General features: G+C 39.2%; 1 protein-coding gene across 1 annotated transcript; it reads right to left on the reverse strand.

Moving 5' to 3' along the window:
* Positions 1-5,220: 5,220 nt before the first annotated feature.
* Positions 5,221-17,917, reverse strand: LOC109914459 (serine/threonine-protein kinase D3). Its single transcript, XM_020514050.2, has 4 exons — positions 17,438-17,917; positions 14,128-14,395; positions 12,249-12,334; positions 5,221-11,549 (listed from the first exon to the last, which is right to left on the reverse strand). The coding sequence occupies exons 1-4, from the start codon at positions 17,660-17,662 to the stop codon at positions 11,376-11,378; spliced, it is 753 nt and encodes a 250-aa protein (XP_020369639.2). The 5' UTR covers positions 17,663-17,917; the 3' UTR covers positions 5,221-11,375.
* Positions 17,918-19,837: the final 1,920 nt, after the last annotated feature.

The raw sequence follows: 19,837 nt of genomic DNA on the forward strand, positions 1-19,837 counted from the left end.
GCCAGTCCTGGCAGGACCCTTTGGAAATCTGCAGATAGATTTTGTGTACATGCTGGCCTCTGGAAGATTTAAATACATTACTGGTGATAGTGGATATGTTTTCAAAGTGGATAGAAGCTTTTTCAACTAGAAATGATGATGCCAGGTCAGTAGACATTTTCCCAATGAAAGACATCATCCCACAATTTAGAATAGCCGAAGATAAATAGCAATAGAGGGACGCACTATACAGGAAAGGTGTTAGTGGCTCTGACTCAGGTAATGGGGTTCGAAGTACATGTGCACTTTCTATATCAGCCCCAGATTTCAGGGGTGGTAGAAAGGATCAATGGGACTTTAGCCAGGGTATTCTTTTAAAGTATGCCAGGAGACTGGATTAAAGTGACCTGAAGCTTTATTCATTACCCTATACACCCTAAGAAACCAAGTTAATAGAACGACAGGCCTGACCCCATTTGAAGTTTTAATGGGAAGACCCATGACCACTGCCACCAAGCCTCCGATGACCGGGGCCGATGTAGCACTAATAGGGGTTGATGAGAAAACTCTGCAGTATGCATAGGCCTTGAGTGAGGCAGCTCGGTCCAACCATGCGAAGGTATTAGAAGCACTGCCAAAGCCCAAGGAAGGGAATACTCATCCGTTTAAACCTGGTGATTTTGTGTATATCCAATCACTCGAAAAAGGCTCTCTTTCTCGGAGGTGGACAGGACCCTATCAAGTACTACTGACGACCCACACAGCTGTCAAAGTGCAAGGCAAGCCGAACTGGATTCACAGGACACGTTGTAAACCAGGATCCGGAACCACGGTGACAGGTCCACCCATGAGAGACAGACAATGAGGTTCCTGGTGTTTACAGTACATGGACTATTTGTGTGGGATAGTGTGTCGGATCACATAGAACATGCCCCTGCCCACAACTCATTTCTGTCTTCAAGCTATGAATATGCGATACGTTTAAATGTCGCTCTTGCTGCATGTGCGCCCCCGTTCCAATTCATTCAAAAGGGGGAATCCCATCACGACCAATCCCCTTTAATGCCTTCGAAGTGTGGAGTGGGTATTAAGACAGAATAGCTCACTGTCCAGAGATCGGGAGGGTTGGCAAGCTGAAGTTGGTCGCTATACGGTTAACACTGACACAGACAGGCAACAGGGGAAGTCTGCAGGGTACTCCCTAAACGCTTTCATGGGATAGTACCAACCAGACTGTCGCAAAACCTCCTCCCTTTCTCCCTTTTTTTTTTACATTAACTAATGAAAGGAGGCACAAAACCCCTCTCTGTCTCACCAGAACTGCAATACGGGAAAAAGGGACACCAATAGGTATCAGCCGATGTTCTCAATACTACAACATGTCCAATGAGGACTGCTCACGGAAGTTCCCTGATCACGTATGTACTGAAGGGACCCTTAATGGCACTAGTAGTAAACACCCCCAATACCACGCATCACACACAGCTTGGGTAGTTGTCTTAATTTTAGCGCAGCCAACCATTCAGGCTCCTTTCTACAAAACTGGTACCCCAAATTTGTCACTTACTTCACCCCATTTAATGGCACATATTTTGTTTGTGGTAACAAAGCCTATGCCTGGCTGCCCCCCTCACGGACAGGTTCCTGCTATTTTGCTTATGTAATCCCCCACATGCGCCAACTCCCAGCTTTGCACCAGTACCCCTGGATTACACGACAAAAGAGGGCTATAACAGGGAATGAAAGATTTTGGATGATAGCCTTCCCATTGTATGGTATGGCTAGGTTGTCTCAGGAAATTACCAAGATGGCGACAGCACTAGAGAAAGTGTCCAATGAAACATCCTATGGCCTGACCCTGACCAAGGTTGCCCTGAGCAACCTGTCGGCAGAACGGGTAGCCACCCACACGGTGGCATTGCAAAGCCGCGTGGCTTTGGACTTTGTTCCAGCTGAAAAAGGGGATACCTGTGCCTTGATAGGACAGAAGTGCTGCACATATATACCCGAACAGTCTGAAAACATCATCAATTGGACCAACCACATTTAGCGGGCTGCCAAAAAGATTAAAACAGTAGGGGATCAATTTGATAATTATTACACTCCTGGAACCAGTTGGTGGCCATTCAGGACTTGGTGGAGCACACTGAGCCACTATGGGATCATCCTTGTTATAACTGTAGTATGCGTTCTAGCGATCTGCCTAATATGCGCCATCCTCCCCCGGGGCGACAAAACCCTGTTCCCATGTTTCCCCGTTACATATCCAACAGTCCTGATTACAATGAGAAAGAATGCTTGAGCATGAAACCTGTTCCCCTGGGATACGACCCTCTGTTTGCCGAGGAAGACTGGTGAAGTTGATCTAGGGATCAAAAAGGAGGAAATTGTGGAATAATTGTATGTCGACACTGTTTAATTTAGGTTGAGTAGCAATGAGTTAAAACAGTACATGACTAGGAGCACGAAGTAGAGCAACTTTAGCTTTATGAAACAGTGCATATTGCTGTTACTGCACCCTGCTTTTCTTAGTCTGAGAAGTCACGTAGGATAGATAGCAAAAAGCTAGACTCGCAGCATCTGTACACTCTTATCTTCACCACATTCTGCTTTAATTAATGTATGTCTGGTTGCCTAAGTAATGACCTTGCCTTGCTAGAACTAAGTACAATTGCAGTTTGTTTAACTTGTTTGTACCGCTGTATAAATTCTGCTTCTTTTTTATGCTTGTCGGAGTCTTTGGAACCTGACCTTTTGTCAGTGTTGACTCTCCGTGATATCACAAATAAAATCTCTCTGCCTGGAAGTCTGGACCTCTAGTGTGTAATTAATTTAGTCTCTTCGACAGGTTTGCCATTGAAGCAAACGGCTCAGTTCTGGATGGCATGAAGCCATGAGAATGTCAGGCACCAAATGGCAAGTATCCCTTCCACTCTTCACTTCAGCCATGTGGATGGCTGTCACTTTGTTCTCACAGACTTTCCTGCCGACTTTCTACTGATCCTGCTCATGAAACAATATTATTGATACAGTCTGGATCAGATGAACTTCTAGTCTGGTCATTCCCAGATGGCAATTGTAGGACACTTCAACAGAATGTTACCATCGATTTCATAGAATCCCTACAGTGTGGAAACAGGCCCTTCAGCCCAACAAGTCCACACCGACCCTCAGATCATCCCATCCATACCCAGCCCCCTGTAACCCACCTAATCTACACATCACTGATCACTATGGGCAATTTAGCATAGCCAATCCACTGAGCCTGCACATCTTTGGACCGGTAGAAAAATTAGAGGCATTGAGGAAAACATTTGTTCACCCATAATGTAGTGGAGATTTGAAACTCACTTCCTGAGAGACCAAAATTCTCATCACATTTAGAAGTACTTGTTTATACATTTGAAGCACAGTTAAAAAGCTATAGCCAAGAACTGGAAAACAAATTAGACAGAATTAAGTCCTTTTGGGTCAAAACAAACATGATAAGCAGTATTGTCCTCTTCGTGCCATTAATTTCTATAATTCTACATTTTGTATTGCATTTAGGTGCAGTATGTCATTTTGTTGAAGTATTGGAACATTCTAATATGCAAAATAAAGATCAAACTAGATTTTAGAACTTTTGTTGCTTAATGAGAAAAATAAATCTTCAAATTTTCGTATCATGAAATCTTCAGTCTTAACCATATCAGATGATAAAAGTTCTTGTTGTAATATTTTCATGTCCAAGCAAAATGTAAACCCCAAACTGCATTGTTCTGTACCAATTAGACAACATCACCCAAAGTATAATTAGATTTGTATTGGAGCAACAATCCTCAAACCTATGTCCCAAGTTTTTGCATTACTCAATCCCCAGCTCAAGTTATGCTTTTTTTCGTTCACAAAGAAACAATGCATTTCTGAAAGAAAAATAGTTTGTGTCATTGGAGGGCACTCAATCACCAGCATCTACCTCCACCCTTCAAACTGTAGCCAGACTCTAAACAATTCTGGTCCTGAAGTTTGTTCTTTTGGCATCTCAACTTTGTGCCCTTTCCAAGCTTATTAAGTTAATTCATTCCAAATTTTTCTTTCATGATAGTTTCTCCAAGTAACCCTGATCATCTAGCTCTCCTTTCTGACACTTATGTTAATTGGCATCAGTAGTCTCATTTTCTCATGCACCTTACCCTTGAAAATCATCATTCCTTTCTCACAAAATTTGATCTGTTCATCCAATTCCCATCCCTCCCCAAGCTCTTTATGCCCTTCTTTCTAATAACACCCCAAATTTGCCTTCCAACTATCAGCCCTAGCCAATGTTCTCTTGTTTGTGATTGGGACTACAATATATTATCTCTGCTCAAACTTTGTAGAATATTCAATAAAATACATTTCTTAGAAAGACTCATTTTCCTCCAGTTCCACATTCCCTCAAGAGCCTTCCCTTTTTTTAAAAATAGATGTTGCTCCCAAAGACATCAGCTACGGAGGTACAGGGGCTCAGCTCCACATTGTACATTAATCATACCTAACTCCAACAACCTTCCTTTTTTACTCAACTATTTCCACACTATCAGACTCTGCACAGCCAGCCCCATCCGACAAAATGCTTCCTCAAAACTCCACTTCATTGCCTCAACTAAATCCTTCTCCAGTCACCCTCGTAGCATGAACTCACCTTTCACAATCTTTGTATCCTGGTTGAACTGGAGCTTACTTTAAACACCACATCTTTACCACCAAGGGCAGTTTCTTCCACATGCAATACTTTTCTTTATTCTGTTCCTACCTTGACTTCTTCATTGATGTTATCTCTCACTCCTCTGTCATCTTCAAACTGGATTTATTAAACCATTCCCCTTACTGACTTGCTTTACCTTATCCAAAATCTTGCTTTTCTCGTTGTCTCACATTGTCATCTCAGATCTTGATTTTCCCCATGGTCCTCCAATGTAATGAATTAATAGTTCGTCTATTCATCCACATAATTACAACCAAGACATGGCCTACATCTCACTACCTGAGCACTCCAATCCTGATTCTGATCATTAATTCATTTTTACTTTTCCACACCCTTTTCCTTTGTTCAAAGATTGGCAATTTTACACCCTTTAGCTATACCCTTACTGAAATTCCCATCCTGATTGTTATTACACTTGAAATGCTGCTGCCACTAACAATGTTAAAAATGTGATTTGTTTGAATGCTGTAAACACCCACAATTTGCAATAACAAAATAGAATTAGCACAATATGAAATTCCAATTAGAGTTTTATTAAACTGCAAGTACTAAAATATACAAAAACACTTTTCCATAAGACTCATGCCAAGCCAGTGGCAACACTGATGTAAAGATTTTCAGGAATAGTCTGTAACTATTTGCCTAACAGACACCATAAATTGGTCCTTTGTGCTGTTGTCTAAAGTCTATGGTTCCTTAATTTCCATCACACTTCACAACAATGAGTACGGACCGCAGCAACCACACTGACCAGCAAAAGTGCAGTGTAAAGATGCTGGAGAGCCCTTGTTAAACCACCTCCAGTATCTCATGACTGTTCTGCACAAAACTGAACACACAAAACCAAATTTCTTTTTAATTGGACAGAAGCAAACACACAAAAAGGCAACAATTATTGTAGGGCAAGCCAATGCGAAAAGTAATCATTCTACAACATGTAATGTTTTTAACATAATAAAAATGTCCCAAAATCTAAATGATCAGAATACATTGATTTCACCTTCGCTTTTAGCCCTTGAGCTGCAAGCTGCAATTATATTTTTAGGCCAAAATGTTAATAAAAATGGAAACCTGCAGCAGTTTTGTTATTATAGTCTGTACCAGTACCCAGGTATAGGGCATGGCTAAAATGAAATTTATTTCATAAGTCATGCTGAGAGAATGATTTCTTTTATTGGTAATAGAATTTATTGAGATCTTTCATACTACTGATGCATTTTCAGTATCTTTGCCAAAGTACATAGTTTGTGAAGAATTTATCAAACATGTGCCTGTATATGTATTAGTGAGCCAAGAACTGTTCCAATTGTCTATCTACAGTGCAGTTTTAAAAATGGAGTTATTAATTATCAGAGACTAAATTGTTGTAAATATAATACATTATGTACTACATCAATATTAAATGTCAGAACAATTAATTTAAACAAATTCCCTTTCAAAATGTGTTTTGCTTTAATTCTTGGTTGTTAGTTAAACTTATAGCAAGTGGATTTTACCACTTAAAATGTTGCATTATTCTGAATAATGTTACATTATTCTGCTCATTGCCTGAACCTCAACATTGTTGAGCACACTGGATTGGAACTTCAGACAGCAGCATTAGCATGTCACTAAAATCGGATAAAAACTAGCAAGATTGGAAGTAGTTGCTTGTTCACGTAATTGGGAATACACAATCTACAGACACAGTTTAACTTATTAATCAGCATAAAGCTACCTACACAATGTCAACTGCAGAACATTCAGCACGTCTTAAGGAAAACAGCAACAATGAAAGATGATCCCTATTAAATAGGTTAAAGTTGAGGAATGCAAACATTTTTATGTTGACCATGATTGGTAATCATATAGTTTTGCATTTTTAAAAAGAAAAAAATCCTAGATCAACTGAAATTTAAAGGGAAACTTGAATTTCACATTCTTTGCTCCACCAATGTGGTAACTTTGTATCTGTACCTTTTCTGGTGCCCAGTTTGGTTCTGGTTGTTAATTAGGTGTGTGCAGCCAAACTTAATGCTAAACCAAAATGATTCTCCAAGCGGAATCCACATGTTATTTGGCTGTACAAAACATATGTTGCGACATCTTTTCAGCTGTGTTCAATTTTTTAAATATTTTATAATAATTTGATTACACAAGGTCACAATCCAAGTACTGGTATATTTGTACACCCCTAATCATAATAGGTTCAGAAGATAAGGTAAACCTTTTTCTTGACAATATCTTAAATCTTTTAAAATAGACTCTAAACTTAAATGTTTTTCCTTTGCCAAAATTGCACTTAAAATCAAAGGGTTAGAGCAAAGACAACAGATATCGCACTTTCAATATAAAAAAAAGCTTATGAAACCAGAGCAAAAGCACTGCATAAGGTTTATTTTTGGAAATGTTTGAGACTATAACCAGGTACTTCACTTCTTATATTATCTTCCAGTACTGGAGTGCATGATCTATTTATCAAATAACACACTGTTGTAACAAATGCAGGACAAAGTATAGCACACTTAAATATACAATAAGAGCAGAACAGTCTAAAGCTAAAGCATAAAATAAGAACTACTCCCACACCCCCCCAAAAAAGATTACTTAAAACTCAACTATTTGTTCAACTTTGCAGACAGCAAGCTCACAAAATGCGAACAAAACAAAATCAAAAAATGATTCTCAGGTAAAGTGTTGGTCTCATTACAGCTAGTGCTTCGAAATAGCCTCTTCTTCAGGTATTCTAATAGCAACAAATGCTATAGTAAGCTATGTTCAAATTTAGTGGTCCCTATACATTTGTACAAACTGTAAGCATATAAAATGTTGAAAATTTTTCCTCGCATTGCATATGGGTAAAACCATAGCTTATTTATCTACTTTAACCTCTCAAACAGCATCATGAATATGTGGAAATTTTTAATGTCAGAACACTCCACAGGAGAACCTTATTCTGAATTCTACATGTTGTTTCCCTCGAAAACAAACTTTGAACCTAACTTTATAACAGACATTGTATGACAGAATGGAATATTATGTTTCAATTAAAGTTGCAGCATGATAGAAAATTGATTTATTTTTGTTTTAGCTGCAATGCTGGTTGAATATATTTTTGAGTTAAAAAAGAACTGATACTATAGCATCTTAAAGTAGTTTTTTTGACATGAATTTAAAAGATCCAAACAGCACTGTTAAGTTAAATCATATACTTTTATTTTGCAACAATGTATCTTTTTAAGAAGGGACAGATTTTTTGATATGTGGAAAAGTAGTTTGCCAACAATTTGCATTTTTATTCCACTCGTCTCATAAAACAGCATTTTACAGAAGTGAAGGGTAGATATTAACAAGAAATATAGAAACTTTGAGATAGGGAAGTGATTTAAGGCACAGTTGAAGAGGTTTTTAGCAGCTGCATAAAAACATGGAGAATTGCAATAGGTGAGATAAATTTAGCAAAGAATGGGAGAGGTCTACATGTAGCTGTAATACCATCTCTGATGATACAGTAAATCCAAAATTTACGATCTAGATCAAAGAAGTTGAGGCTGCAGATTGGGATTAAAGGCTGGAGAAGATTTCTCAAATAGAATGGGATATGGCAATGAAAAAGCTTTGAAAAATAACAATAACAAAGTTGCTGGAAAAGCTCAGCAGGTCTGGCAGCATCTGTGAAGGAGAAAACAGAGTTAACGTTTCAGGTCCAGTGACCCTTCCTCAGAACAGTTCTGAGGAACGGTCACCAGACCCAAAACATGAACTCTGTTTTCTCCTTCACAGATGCTGCCAGACCTGCTGAGCTTTTCCAGCAACTTTGTTTTTGTTCCTGATTTACAGCATCCGCAGTTCTTTTGGTTTTTATTTGAAAATAACAACGTTAATATTGAAAGCAATTCACTGTGTTCTCAGATTTACATGCATCCAATAAGCTGGGCCTTTTGGTGGATTAAAAAAGATACAATCAGAGGTCGAAAATGTGAATTGCAACAATACTGTAGCAAACACTCTTTATTGCTGAGAAACTGGATTTCTCCTGATGCTGCACTATTTGAGGTTCACGCAAACATCAACATATATCATGCAAGTACTTGCATGCATCAACTTGGGCAACATGGGTACTTCTCTCTCCCAAACAAAAGAAAACTCAGCTTCAAGGCACGCTTTGCAATGGACACTGTGAAGCTATGAATACACCCAGTTGGAAATGGTTACTGGAAAAATTCTACTTTTCAAATCCATTCATTAGTCTCCAGTGGTGGAACAAAAAGAGGCATGGAAGTGGCTGCAGTTCAGCCTTATATGAATGGGAGGCTGCTCATATAGCCAGATACTTGCCCAAGTCTAGTTGATACTACCTGCGATCTGGTGAACCTCACAGCTACAGTACTGATACTAAGCAGCTAAAGGTTTAGTTGCCAACAGGCCTGTGTTGTCGGGGGAGAAAATGAACTTTAGATCACCAGTGGTGATCACCAATCTTAGGCCTGCCAATATTGAAAAATGGTAGACAATTGCTCTTTGTAATAGGAGCGCATATCAATCAACATACTGTTCAATCTTTCATTTTTCACCTATAATTTCTAATCCTTAAAATATTGCTGTTGTATGCTGTGATATTTATTTTATCAAAGGAACACATCTGGTAAAAACAAACTGTTGAATTTTAATTACATGATTTACAAAAGTTGCTTTCCAACTTCAGGAGGGAAATATAAAGTATTTTTGAATAAAAACATGTACGAGTGGAATATTTAATGTCAATTAGACACTTATATACATCAGAGTGCATACAGTAAGGAAACAAGCACAAGCTTGTGTGAGGGGGAGATCGCTCACTTTCACGTTTTCTTTCAAATTGCATAGCCTATCTTCAAGTTATGCATTTCAGCCTGTGAAATTTCTCAAGTGTTTGAACTGACAGTTTTTTTTTAAAAAAGGCTGTGCCATAGGCTCCATCTATATATAATTTTAAAAATACACATTTCATGTAAAACTCCTCTTAATAAAACAGCACGAGAAGCAGGACAACAGCAAAACTTTCCCTACCCACACCCACCACACCAGGCCTACCATCTCCCACCAGTTCAGAGACAAACTGTTCTTATGTGAAGGTTGAAGTCAAAGGCGTCAACTACTAAAAAATTACACTGCCTCAACCATAAGGGAGCAAATATCTAGAGGCCAGAATCATCATATCCAGGTGCTGTCATGGTTTTTGTCTGTAATGCCAATGTGTGCCTTCTTGGTATCATAAACAACAAGGCCATTCAACTATTTTTTCTTTGCTTCTATATCCATTAAAACTGCTCTCTGTTTGGAATGATGTGGCAAAGATCTTCATTTGATTGTTCAGATGCAGGCACAGAATACTACTTATTCACTTCCTGCTGCCAGTAATCTGATGGATAGCAGCCGACAGAACAGTGACTCATTGTCAACTTGTGGAACACAGACCTGCAGCATCTTAAAACAGTTAAAAAATGAAAATAATGGGCTTCGCACAGATGGGATTTGTCCTTCTGCTATCACAAAGACAGATGACAAGACAAATCTGTATTGTTTACAACAGTACTAGTCACCGCTGGGAGTTAAATAAATGAGTGGACTTCCTGGCACCTTCAAAGAAAAATGTCTCCACAGTGCCTTCTAGTGGCAAGAGGGCAATATAGTACGTGTTTCCAACTAAACCCTAGAAACTGTGTTCCCTCCGGCTGCATCGTTGTTCCACTCTAGAATTTATAGCTTAATCTGGTATAATGGGTTCCGGATGTAGGTGGATTTTAGGACTCCAGTATTCTTCCTTTAGCACCATTTCTTCATTCTAATCCAATCAATATCACTTCATTGTAACAGTGACTGCTATATTTTGAACCATAGTACACATGGATCAGCAACTGAGCGACTACTGGAGATATTGGTCTGCCAATGTTATACTCAGCATTAGGAAAGAGATGCTATAGCTTTATATTATCATAAGACTTACATACAAGAAAGTTTTGGTAACTCAATGACATCAACTTCCCAATGTAATCAATGAAAGTGATAATGCCATTTCTTAAGAGACCCTTCATATGGTAATACTTTCTCAATCGTGTATACAAAATGGAACAAACTGATGATCAACTCTGAAAGTGCCAACCAACCTTAGTAAGCAGAGATCCTTATTTAAACTGAATTTGGTCCGAGCAATAGCCCTTGTCCTGCAAAGGACAATTTTTCGCAGTAACTTTCTATCTCTTAAAAATAAAACACTTACGAAAAAGAGATTGTCTGATCTAGCTTTGCATTTAGTAAACAAATACATTTATGGCTTGGTACAAAGTGACTAGTTACCAGAGAGGTACTTGGGTGAATAGTATTAAACCAGCTAAATACTAGAAAAGGAATGTTTGGTTTAAAATCTAAAGCTCACAGCATTCATTTGTCCTCTTTGTCCACATACACCAGTCACCAAGTCTGCACCTGTGTAACTGAAATATGCTACAGGTTTCCACAGTCTTCATTTACATCATTCCTCTTTATTGTCACATGGACTGATGTAAAGAGCCGGGCAGTATCTAATCCACTTTGGCTGTGCTGTACGACAAGCAGCAACAAGTCTTGGCTTCCTTTACCCCAGTGGCGTACATTTCCACAACATAGCCGTGATGTTAATCAGTCATGGCAGTTTGTTCAGTTTGATATATTAAGGATCTTCCTCCATATCATCCAAATTCGGTGCCATGATGAAGTGTTTGGGGTATTGGAGATTGTGTTCCAGGGAATATTCCTCCCATCTTGCATCATCACTTTCATGTGTGATGTAACGCTCTCCTTTCCTGGTCTCAAACTCTCGGAGATCTAGCCATGTCTGATAATCCTGTAAATGCATAGGCAACAGAATATTTCAATCTTGATTTACAGCATTACACAAAAATACAAAGGGGCAAGAAAAAGGTGAATTCACAGGTTTAGATTAGGTACAACAATCTATTCTGGGTGAAACGTATCACTAATGAAACATAATGTGAATATATTATTCTCTTTATTCAAGAGTGAGTAATACGAACCATGTACAATTCAATTATTCAAGATATAATCATTTCCATAGCTCCATAAACTTATAGTAAGTGTCAGATACACCTGTCATAAACACAATGTATGGAACAGTCAGAGCAACATGTTTCTTGTATCAGTCAGCATTTAAAGATTGCACAACATCAGAATTGGAATCAATGGCATAGTGTGAAAGCTGATCTGTTTAATATCATTTTGAAACTATTAATTAGTTTAGAAAAGGATGACAAACAACATTTGCATTTCTTACACCTTTGACCTCAGCATCAAAAACAACTTAAGACACTTGCAGTAAAATTCAAACTCTGTCTGGATGAATCAAAAAGGTTTGCTGATCCTTTAAAATAGCAAAAATCCTTCTCTTTTTACTATTTATAGCACCAGAAATGACCATTTTGATTTATGCAACAAGCTTGAGTTCAAAACCGGAATATAAATTACATTACATTAATGCCTTACATAACCAGAATAATTATTGTAAATCATGCAACATCCAACTTGCCTGTAGCCAAGGATGACTGAGTGATTTGTCCACACTGTAGCGTTTCCTCATCTTTACTTGTAACAGATTGTTAATTAGATCAATGGCTACAAAAAGGGGCAAAACACATTGAATTAGTGATCTGTGAACAAATACGCAAAAGATGAAAACAAGAGCATGTGGTCAATATACATAAAGATTGGATAAATCAGATTGGCAAAAGTAGTATAGATGATGAGGTCATGGAGTGTCTTGGGAGTGCCTTAGACCTGGCATCCAATTTAGCCTGAGACCCTCTGCAACCATCCTTTTTCTCCAACACTCTCCTTAAACAATATCGCCATCCCTCCCACTTTCTGATCTCTTCTGAAGTTTGCATCCGTGAATATTCAATAACCAATCCCGCCCTTCCTTGAGCCAGGTTCAGTTATCACCACATGACAATCTGTGCTAGTTATTTCCCCACCTTATTTACTGTACTCCAGGCATTCGCATACATACAGAGTAAATCAAATTTAGACTTCACTATATTCTCCCTTATTCCAACTTCACCTATTGACTTGCTACTCTATTCTAGTGTATTCGTCCTTCCATGTAATTTGTGAAACCTAGTGTTCTCCTCTAATATTCCCATGCCTCTGTTGAGTTGGTTTAAAGCCCTCTCAAAAATAAGAGAAAACACCCCACTAAGAACTGTATGAACTCTATTCATGCGCAAACCATCCACTTGAGCCAGGTATGATCTTCCCCACAGCCGGTCCTAGTGACCCAGGAATCTAAAGCTCTCCCTCCTGAATTATCTTGACAGTCATGCACTCATCTACCTTACCCTTCTATTTCTGTGTTCACTTTCACATGATACTGGAAGTATTCTGAAGTTACTACATTTGTGATCTTGATGGCTAATTTTTTACCTAGATCCTTAAATTCTTTGTACAAACGTGGACCACTCACTGTTCCACAGAAGAATGCAATTGCTGTTGCCCATAGCTATAACTGGTAGCCAACTTGTGCAAAAATCTAAAGCCAGAGGAATAGAATTCCTGCTTGAAATTGTGAATTGGCAAGAAGTCAGAGACAGTGAGAGATGAAGCCATGAAGGGGTTAAATATTGTTGACCAGGAAACAATACTGGCAGCGAGTATGGGAAAGATGGAAATGGGAGATGATGTTGCATTGGATTTGGAGAGAAGGGTATTAGATGAGCTGAAGTTTTCGGAGGGTCGAGGATGGGAGGCTGGGCTGGCTAATGGACCTTTGAAATAACTATCTCTGGAAGGGAAAGGTGGAGAATGATAGAGCTGCCTGGTGTCACAAAGAAGAAATTGGCAGTTTTTGTGCTGGGCAGAAGTTCAATTTGAGGTCGACAAGGATATTATGTTTCAGGACAATCAGGCTCGACTTGAGACAACTGCTGGGAAAGAGAATGGAATGAATGGAATAAGTGATGGAAACAAATGATCATGTCTTTCGACTTCCCAATACTTAACTGGAGGAGGATGCGAAGACTCATTCAAGAGTAGATGTCAGATGAGCAGCCTGCCAGCAAAAAAGCAATGGAGGGGACAAACAAAGTGACAGACAGATACAAGTAGTTGTCAGTGTAGATATGGAAGCTCTTCCGTGGTGATGGTGATATCATCAGTGGTTGACATGAGGTGAGGATGAGTTTGTAAGATAAATAGGCAATTTGAAGAACAACATAATAATTGTCTGACCACGGCTGTTAACATCTTATGGAGTGCGGTCCCCTTCAAGAATTCTGTATGTAATTCAATTTCACATTCTGATGCAGGAAAATGCTCATGGCATTATCAGCAATGATGAATGGCTATTCTATAATCAAGCATAAGCTTTATATGTTAATTAGGAAGCTTAGAATTGTTTGATTTTCTCCTACCTTCGCTAGAGGTTTCTTTCCATGGATTTGGTGGATACATGAATGCTGCATTTTGAATCTGGTCATTAATATCTTCATCTTCATTGAATGGGAAAGTGCCACTGAGGCTTACATAGATTATAACCCCCACTGACCACATATCAAGTGACCGGTTGTAGCCTTTGCTCCGGAGGACTTCTGGGGCTAGGTAGGCTGGGGTTCCCACCACAGATCGTCGGAATGATTTCTCACCAATAATACGAGCAAATCCAAAGTCACAGAGCTTTACCTAAAAAAAGTCAAAGGTAATTAGAATTTAGCTAAAAATTCAGCTGTCAACCAAGAATGGCATCAAATCTCATAGAATCCCCACAGTGTGGAAGCAGGCCATTCAGCCCATTGAGTCCACACCAATCCTCCAAAGAGCAACCCTCTCACCCCACTACCTCTGCATTTCCCATTGCTAACCCACCTAGCCTACACATCCCTGAACAGTATGGGCAATTTAGCATGGCCAATCCACCTAACATGCACATCTTTAGACTGTGGGAGGAAACCGGAGCACCTGGAGGAAACCCACACAGACACCGGGAGAATGTGCAAACTCCATACAGTTGCCCAAGGGTGGAATCAAATCCAGGTCCTGGGCGCTGTGAGGCAGCAGAGCTAAACACTGAGCCACCGTGTCGCCTCATTACACAGTAACATGTGTACTCTAAAGTGAGAACTTTTTGTAGTCGTTAATTTTGTAATCACAAGTATTACTGATTAAAATTATGCCTGTATGTTGGCTTACTTGTAGATCCATAGACAATAGAAACAAACCATCTAGCTTGTGATGAGATGGTGTTTTTCTTTATGTGACAGCTACGCCAATGCCACTTTCTTGCTCACTGCCCAGATTTTAATACTCCTCTAGTCCAAGCAAATACATAAATTTTAAAAAATATATAGCACATTTTTCTAACCTTTAATTCCTCATGTGTATCCAAAATTGTGCCTTAATTTCACGGTTTTAACACCGATCAGTATTTACTTAGTCACAACTCTTCATAATCTTGATAATCCCTACTGGATCACACTTTAACATTTTAGTTCTGGTGACAAACCTCTAAACTTTAAAAATCCATCTTCATAATTGTAACCCCATCCTAGGTAATATCTCAGTTGCTGCTTCTTTACCATTTATCTATTCTCTATAATGAGGTTCTCAACTTTGAGAGCAGTTAAAATACCATGTGCAAAGATTTGTATATGTTCAACACTTTGTTCTGTATTTTATATTTCTACAATAGTCAGTAGCATAGAGGGAGCATAAAATTACAAGACATTGACAAAATAATTGAGTGGGCAGAACCATGCCAGATGGGTTTGAATGGACTTAAGTGTGCAGTTATTAGATTCAGCCAAAAAAAAGGATACACCAGATTATTTTTTAAATGATGAAAAGCGAAAGTGAAGGATGAAATGGTGGAAGGGAAAATTAGGGATTCATATAGCCAGATGATTAAAATGAAATATTCAGGCACAAAAGCAAAATTTGCAAATGTTACTGTGGGTAAGCCATCATAACTAAGGAGCTAGCATATAATGGGAAGGAAGTTCTGATCCACATTTACAATATCTGGAGTACTGCATGCACTTCTGAAACTGCACCTTTGGATATGTTGGTCTTGGAATACATGCAATGTAATTACTAGAATATTACTAGGGTTCTGACGGTTAGATTATGATTAAATTATGAGGTATGTCCAAGTGTTGCCATAGCTCCAAGAGGACCATAGGGCTGCCCCTCATTAGAGACAGACAATTGATGGTAAGTTTAACCTGGCAGTCACCACACCTCAGACAAGGGGCAAGATTGAGAAGATGTGACCTTTATGGTAACCTCAGCCAGTGTGGAAATTGAATCCATGCAGTTGGTTTCACTTGTATCAGAAACCAGTCTAACCAACTGAGCTACCTGACCACCCTACACCCCCCTCAGATTGTGATGAGAAATTACATAAATTAGGCATGTATTGCCTGAAAAATAGGAAGTTAAGGAGTGATATGGTTAAAGTTTTTAGGATTTTCCCCTTCAAGAAGGAATAGTAGGTATGGAATTATCTCTCACAATAACAATTTTAAATTTGAGATCAAGAATCTTAATGGCAATGGGTTTAAAACAATATGGATACAAGGGATCTCACCGACAGGTGGAATGGACTTGAGGATTTGAATTGCCTGATCCTGTGCCTAGGATTAAACTTATAGATGCTAGCAACATTGATGTCTTAGCAATTTGACTGTGCTTCATTTACATTAACAATCCCATTGTCAGACTCCATCGAAATTACACAGGGTGCTTTAGAATATTTAACAGTGGATGCTAATACAGTGAAGTCCAAGAAGTTCTCTGCAGTGGACTTCTTAAAATGAGTTGCTAGTCACCACTAAGAACAGTTTGTCTTTGATATTTTATCCTTAACTTGGGAATGTGGAGCCCAACACCAAAAACACCTGATCACAGATTGGCTAATCTAATGCAGATCAGGAGATATACTTGGGCTCTCTCTGCATTATGCGATAAATCACAGATCTACAAGCAATTACACAATTATAGCACGACGACAAAACTTCTTATAGAATGGCATACTTGGGAGATTTGAGCTATTAAAAAATATCATGTGACTTCAAAGAAACCTTTAGTAGACAGTTACAGCTCATAAATCGAATCTGTAGCTATTTCTGAAAAATTTATCTCAATAACTGTTAAAAATGTTTGAAGTTATGCAATTTGATAAGACCAAAATCTTCACCATCACGTTTTGTTGCACAATGCAGAATACAAGGCAAGCATTTTGTACAGCTGAATCTTGATAGATATAAACAATGAAAGAAATATTACCCAAAACTTCTGTCAAAGGCACAAAAATAGCCAATTCATAAATCAATGCAGGACATAATGCTTAATCATTCATTCTGCCATCCAATAAAGTTAAATTCAGCAAATATGAAACAGAAATATCTGCTGTAGCAGTCAACAGATTTTAAAATGTCATGTTGCTTCAAAGGCAGTCAGTGCTAAATTGAAATCAGGTAATGTTTCAAAGGTGCGTTAGGATGGTTAAAAATCAGAAATCACTCACAGAGAATTATTACTGATAGCCACAATGTTTCAGTCAAGGATACAGAATAAAGTGGGGGACACAAATGGCACTGTCAGCACAGCTAGCTCATAATATGTGCCTTTGTTTAGCTCTCTGTATAGTAATTAAAATTATATTTAAACTCCGCCTCACCAGCAATGCCAATATCTTGTGATTAAATTTAAAAAACATATACTCACCTGAGGGAAAGGATCTGCTGAGGCAAGTAGTACATTCTCAGGCTTCAGGTCACAGTGTACAATGTTCTTAAAGTGTAAATGTCGCAATGCCACCAGAATCTTTAAAAAAAATAAGTTCAGTAATTGATGTTCAAACAAATAAACTTCCAGATTTTTTATTAAATTTACTTCTGGGGTGTCAGCATTGCTGACTGGCCAGCATTTGCTTTCTGTCCCTAATTTCATTTGAGGTGGTGGTGGTGGTGAACTGCCTTTTTGAACTGGTGCAGTTCATGTGGTGTTCAATGGCCTTATGGAGGAAGGTCCACAGGTAGGTGGTTATCTACGTGTATGCATGGGGGAATCTAATGTACTTTTCCGCTTCCTTTAAAAGTATAAACATAATTTAGCTCCCTCATTTTTTAAAAAAAAATCTGACAAGGGATATAGGCATTTCTGGCTTTGCCAGCATTTATTATCCATGCCTATTTGTTCTGGAGAAGGTTGTGGCTAGAAACTGCAGTCCATCTGATGCAGGTACACCCACAGGCCTATTAGGAAGGCAGTTCTAAGATTTTGACCCACTGACAGAGAAGGAATGGTCAAACACTTCCAAGTCAGGATGATGTGTAGCTTGGAAGGGAACTTGTAGATGATGGTGTTCCCATGTATCTGCTGCACTTGTACTTCCAGGTGAGAGAAGTCTGGGGCTTAGAAATTGTTGTTGGGAAAGGCTTAGTGAGTTCCTGCAGTGTATCTTGTAGATGGTACACACTGCTGCCAGTAAGAGCCAGTGGTGGAGGAAGGGAATGCTTAAGGTAATGGTTAGGGTACAAACAAGCTGGCTACTTTGGTCCTGGATGGTGTTAAGCTTCGAGTGTTGTGGAACCTGTACACAATCAGGAAAGTCTATTACACTCCTGACTTGTGTTTTGTAGATGATGGACCTGCTTTGGAGAGTCAGGAGGTTAATTACATCCTAAAGTACTCCCAGTCTAAGAGCTGTCTTGTATCCACAGTAGCGGATTGGCCCAGTTCAGTTTCTGGTCAATGGTAACTGGTAGGATGTTGACAGTGGGCAATTCAGCAATGGTATTGCCATTGAATATCAAAAGGAGAATGGTTAAATTCTTGTGTAGCACAAATATTACTTGTACGTATTATCCCGTGCCTGAATATTATCCACATTTTGCAGTATAGAGGCAGTGACCTGTTTCAGTATCTGAGGAGTTGCAAAGGGTACTAAAAACTACATTATCAAAGATCCCCACTTCTGACTTTATGATGGAGGGAGGGTCATTAGTGAAGCAGTTCAACAATGCTTCTCCAACAGCACCTCCCAAACATGTGACCTCTACCACCTAGAAGGATAACAGCAGTAGATACATAGGGACCACCATCACAAAAATATTTCCCTCCAAGCTTCACACCATCCTGACTTTTAATCTTCCATAGTCGCTGGGTCAAAATCCTGGAATTCCTATACCCCAAGGACTCTGCAGTCCAAGAAGGTGGCTGATCATCACCTTCTCAATGGCAATTAGGGTTAAACAATAAATGTTTGCCCAGCCAGTGATGCTCCAATCCCAGGAACAAATTAAGAAAAACAGACTGGAAGATGGCTGGGCCTCGGACACTACTCTGAGGGACTCCTGCAGCAGTGCCCTGGGACTGAGACGGTGTATTTGATGGATGCCAATCTTCTTTTGTGTAAGTACGACTCCAACTAGCAGAGAGTTTTACCCTAAGTCCTAATGACTTCAGCTTTGATGCCACATTTGGACCAAGGCTGAAACATGGTCAGAAGCCGAGACAGGATCCAAACTGTGCATTAGTGCCCAGATAATTGCAGTAAGTGTTGCTTGATAGCAATGACAATGATGCTTCCATCAAGGTGATAATGATTCAGAGCAAACTGATGGAGAAATAATTGGCTGAGCTGGATTTGTCTTTTTTATGGACAGGATGTACCTGGGCAATTTTATACAATGTCATTTAGATTCCACTGTTGTAGATCCACTTGAAGAGCTTGGCTAGAGATGCTGAAAGGGCTCGAGTACTATTGCTAGCATATTGCCAGAGCCCATAGCCTTTACAAGATCTAGTGCCTTCAGCTGTTTCTTGATCTCACACGGAGTGAATCAACTTGGCTGAAGATTGATTTCTGTAATGTTGGAAACCTCAAGAGGAGGCCAAAATGTATCATCCACTTATAACTTCTTGCTGATGATGGTTCCAAATGCTTCAGCCTGGTCTTTGCACTGATGTGCTGGGCTTCGCATCATTAAGGACACACGATATTTGTTGAACCTCATCCCCCACTGGGCACCTGTTTAACTGGCTACAATTATTTATGACTGGATGCAGCAGGACTGCAGAGTTTTGATCTGATCTGTCAGTTGTGGTTCACTTGGTCCTATC

This window comes from Rhincodon typus, chromosome 9 (genome assembly GCF_021869965.1).
Source record: "Rhincodon typus isolate 14 chromosome 9, sRhiTyp1.1, whole genome shotgun sequence".
Taxonomy (NCBI): domain Eukaryota; kingdom Metazoa; phylum Chordata; class Chondrichthyes; order Orectolobiformes; family Rhincodontidae; genus Rhincodon; species Rhincodon typus.

Excerpts from the sequence above, each read along its gene's own strand:
- LOC109914459 (XM_020514050.2), bottom strand. The coding sequence starts at position 17,662 with ATGAAATTAGGGACAGAAAGCAAATGCTGGCCAGTCAGCAATGCTGAC. Across the intron at positions 14,396-17,437 it reads CAGCAGATCCTTTCCCTCAG|GTAAAGCTCTGTGACTTTGG; the intron begins GTGAGTATATGT and ends GACTTTTTTTAG. Across the intron at positions 12,335-14,127 it reads GAAAGAAACCTCTAGCGAAG|CCATTGATCTAATTAACAAT; the intron begins GTAGGAGAAAAT and ends CCCTTTTTGTAG.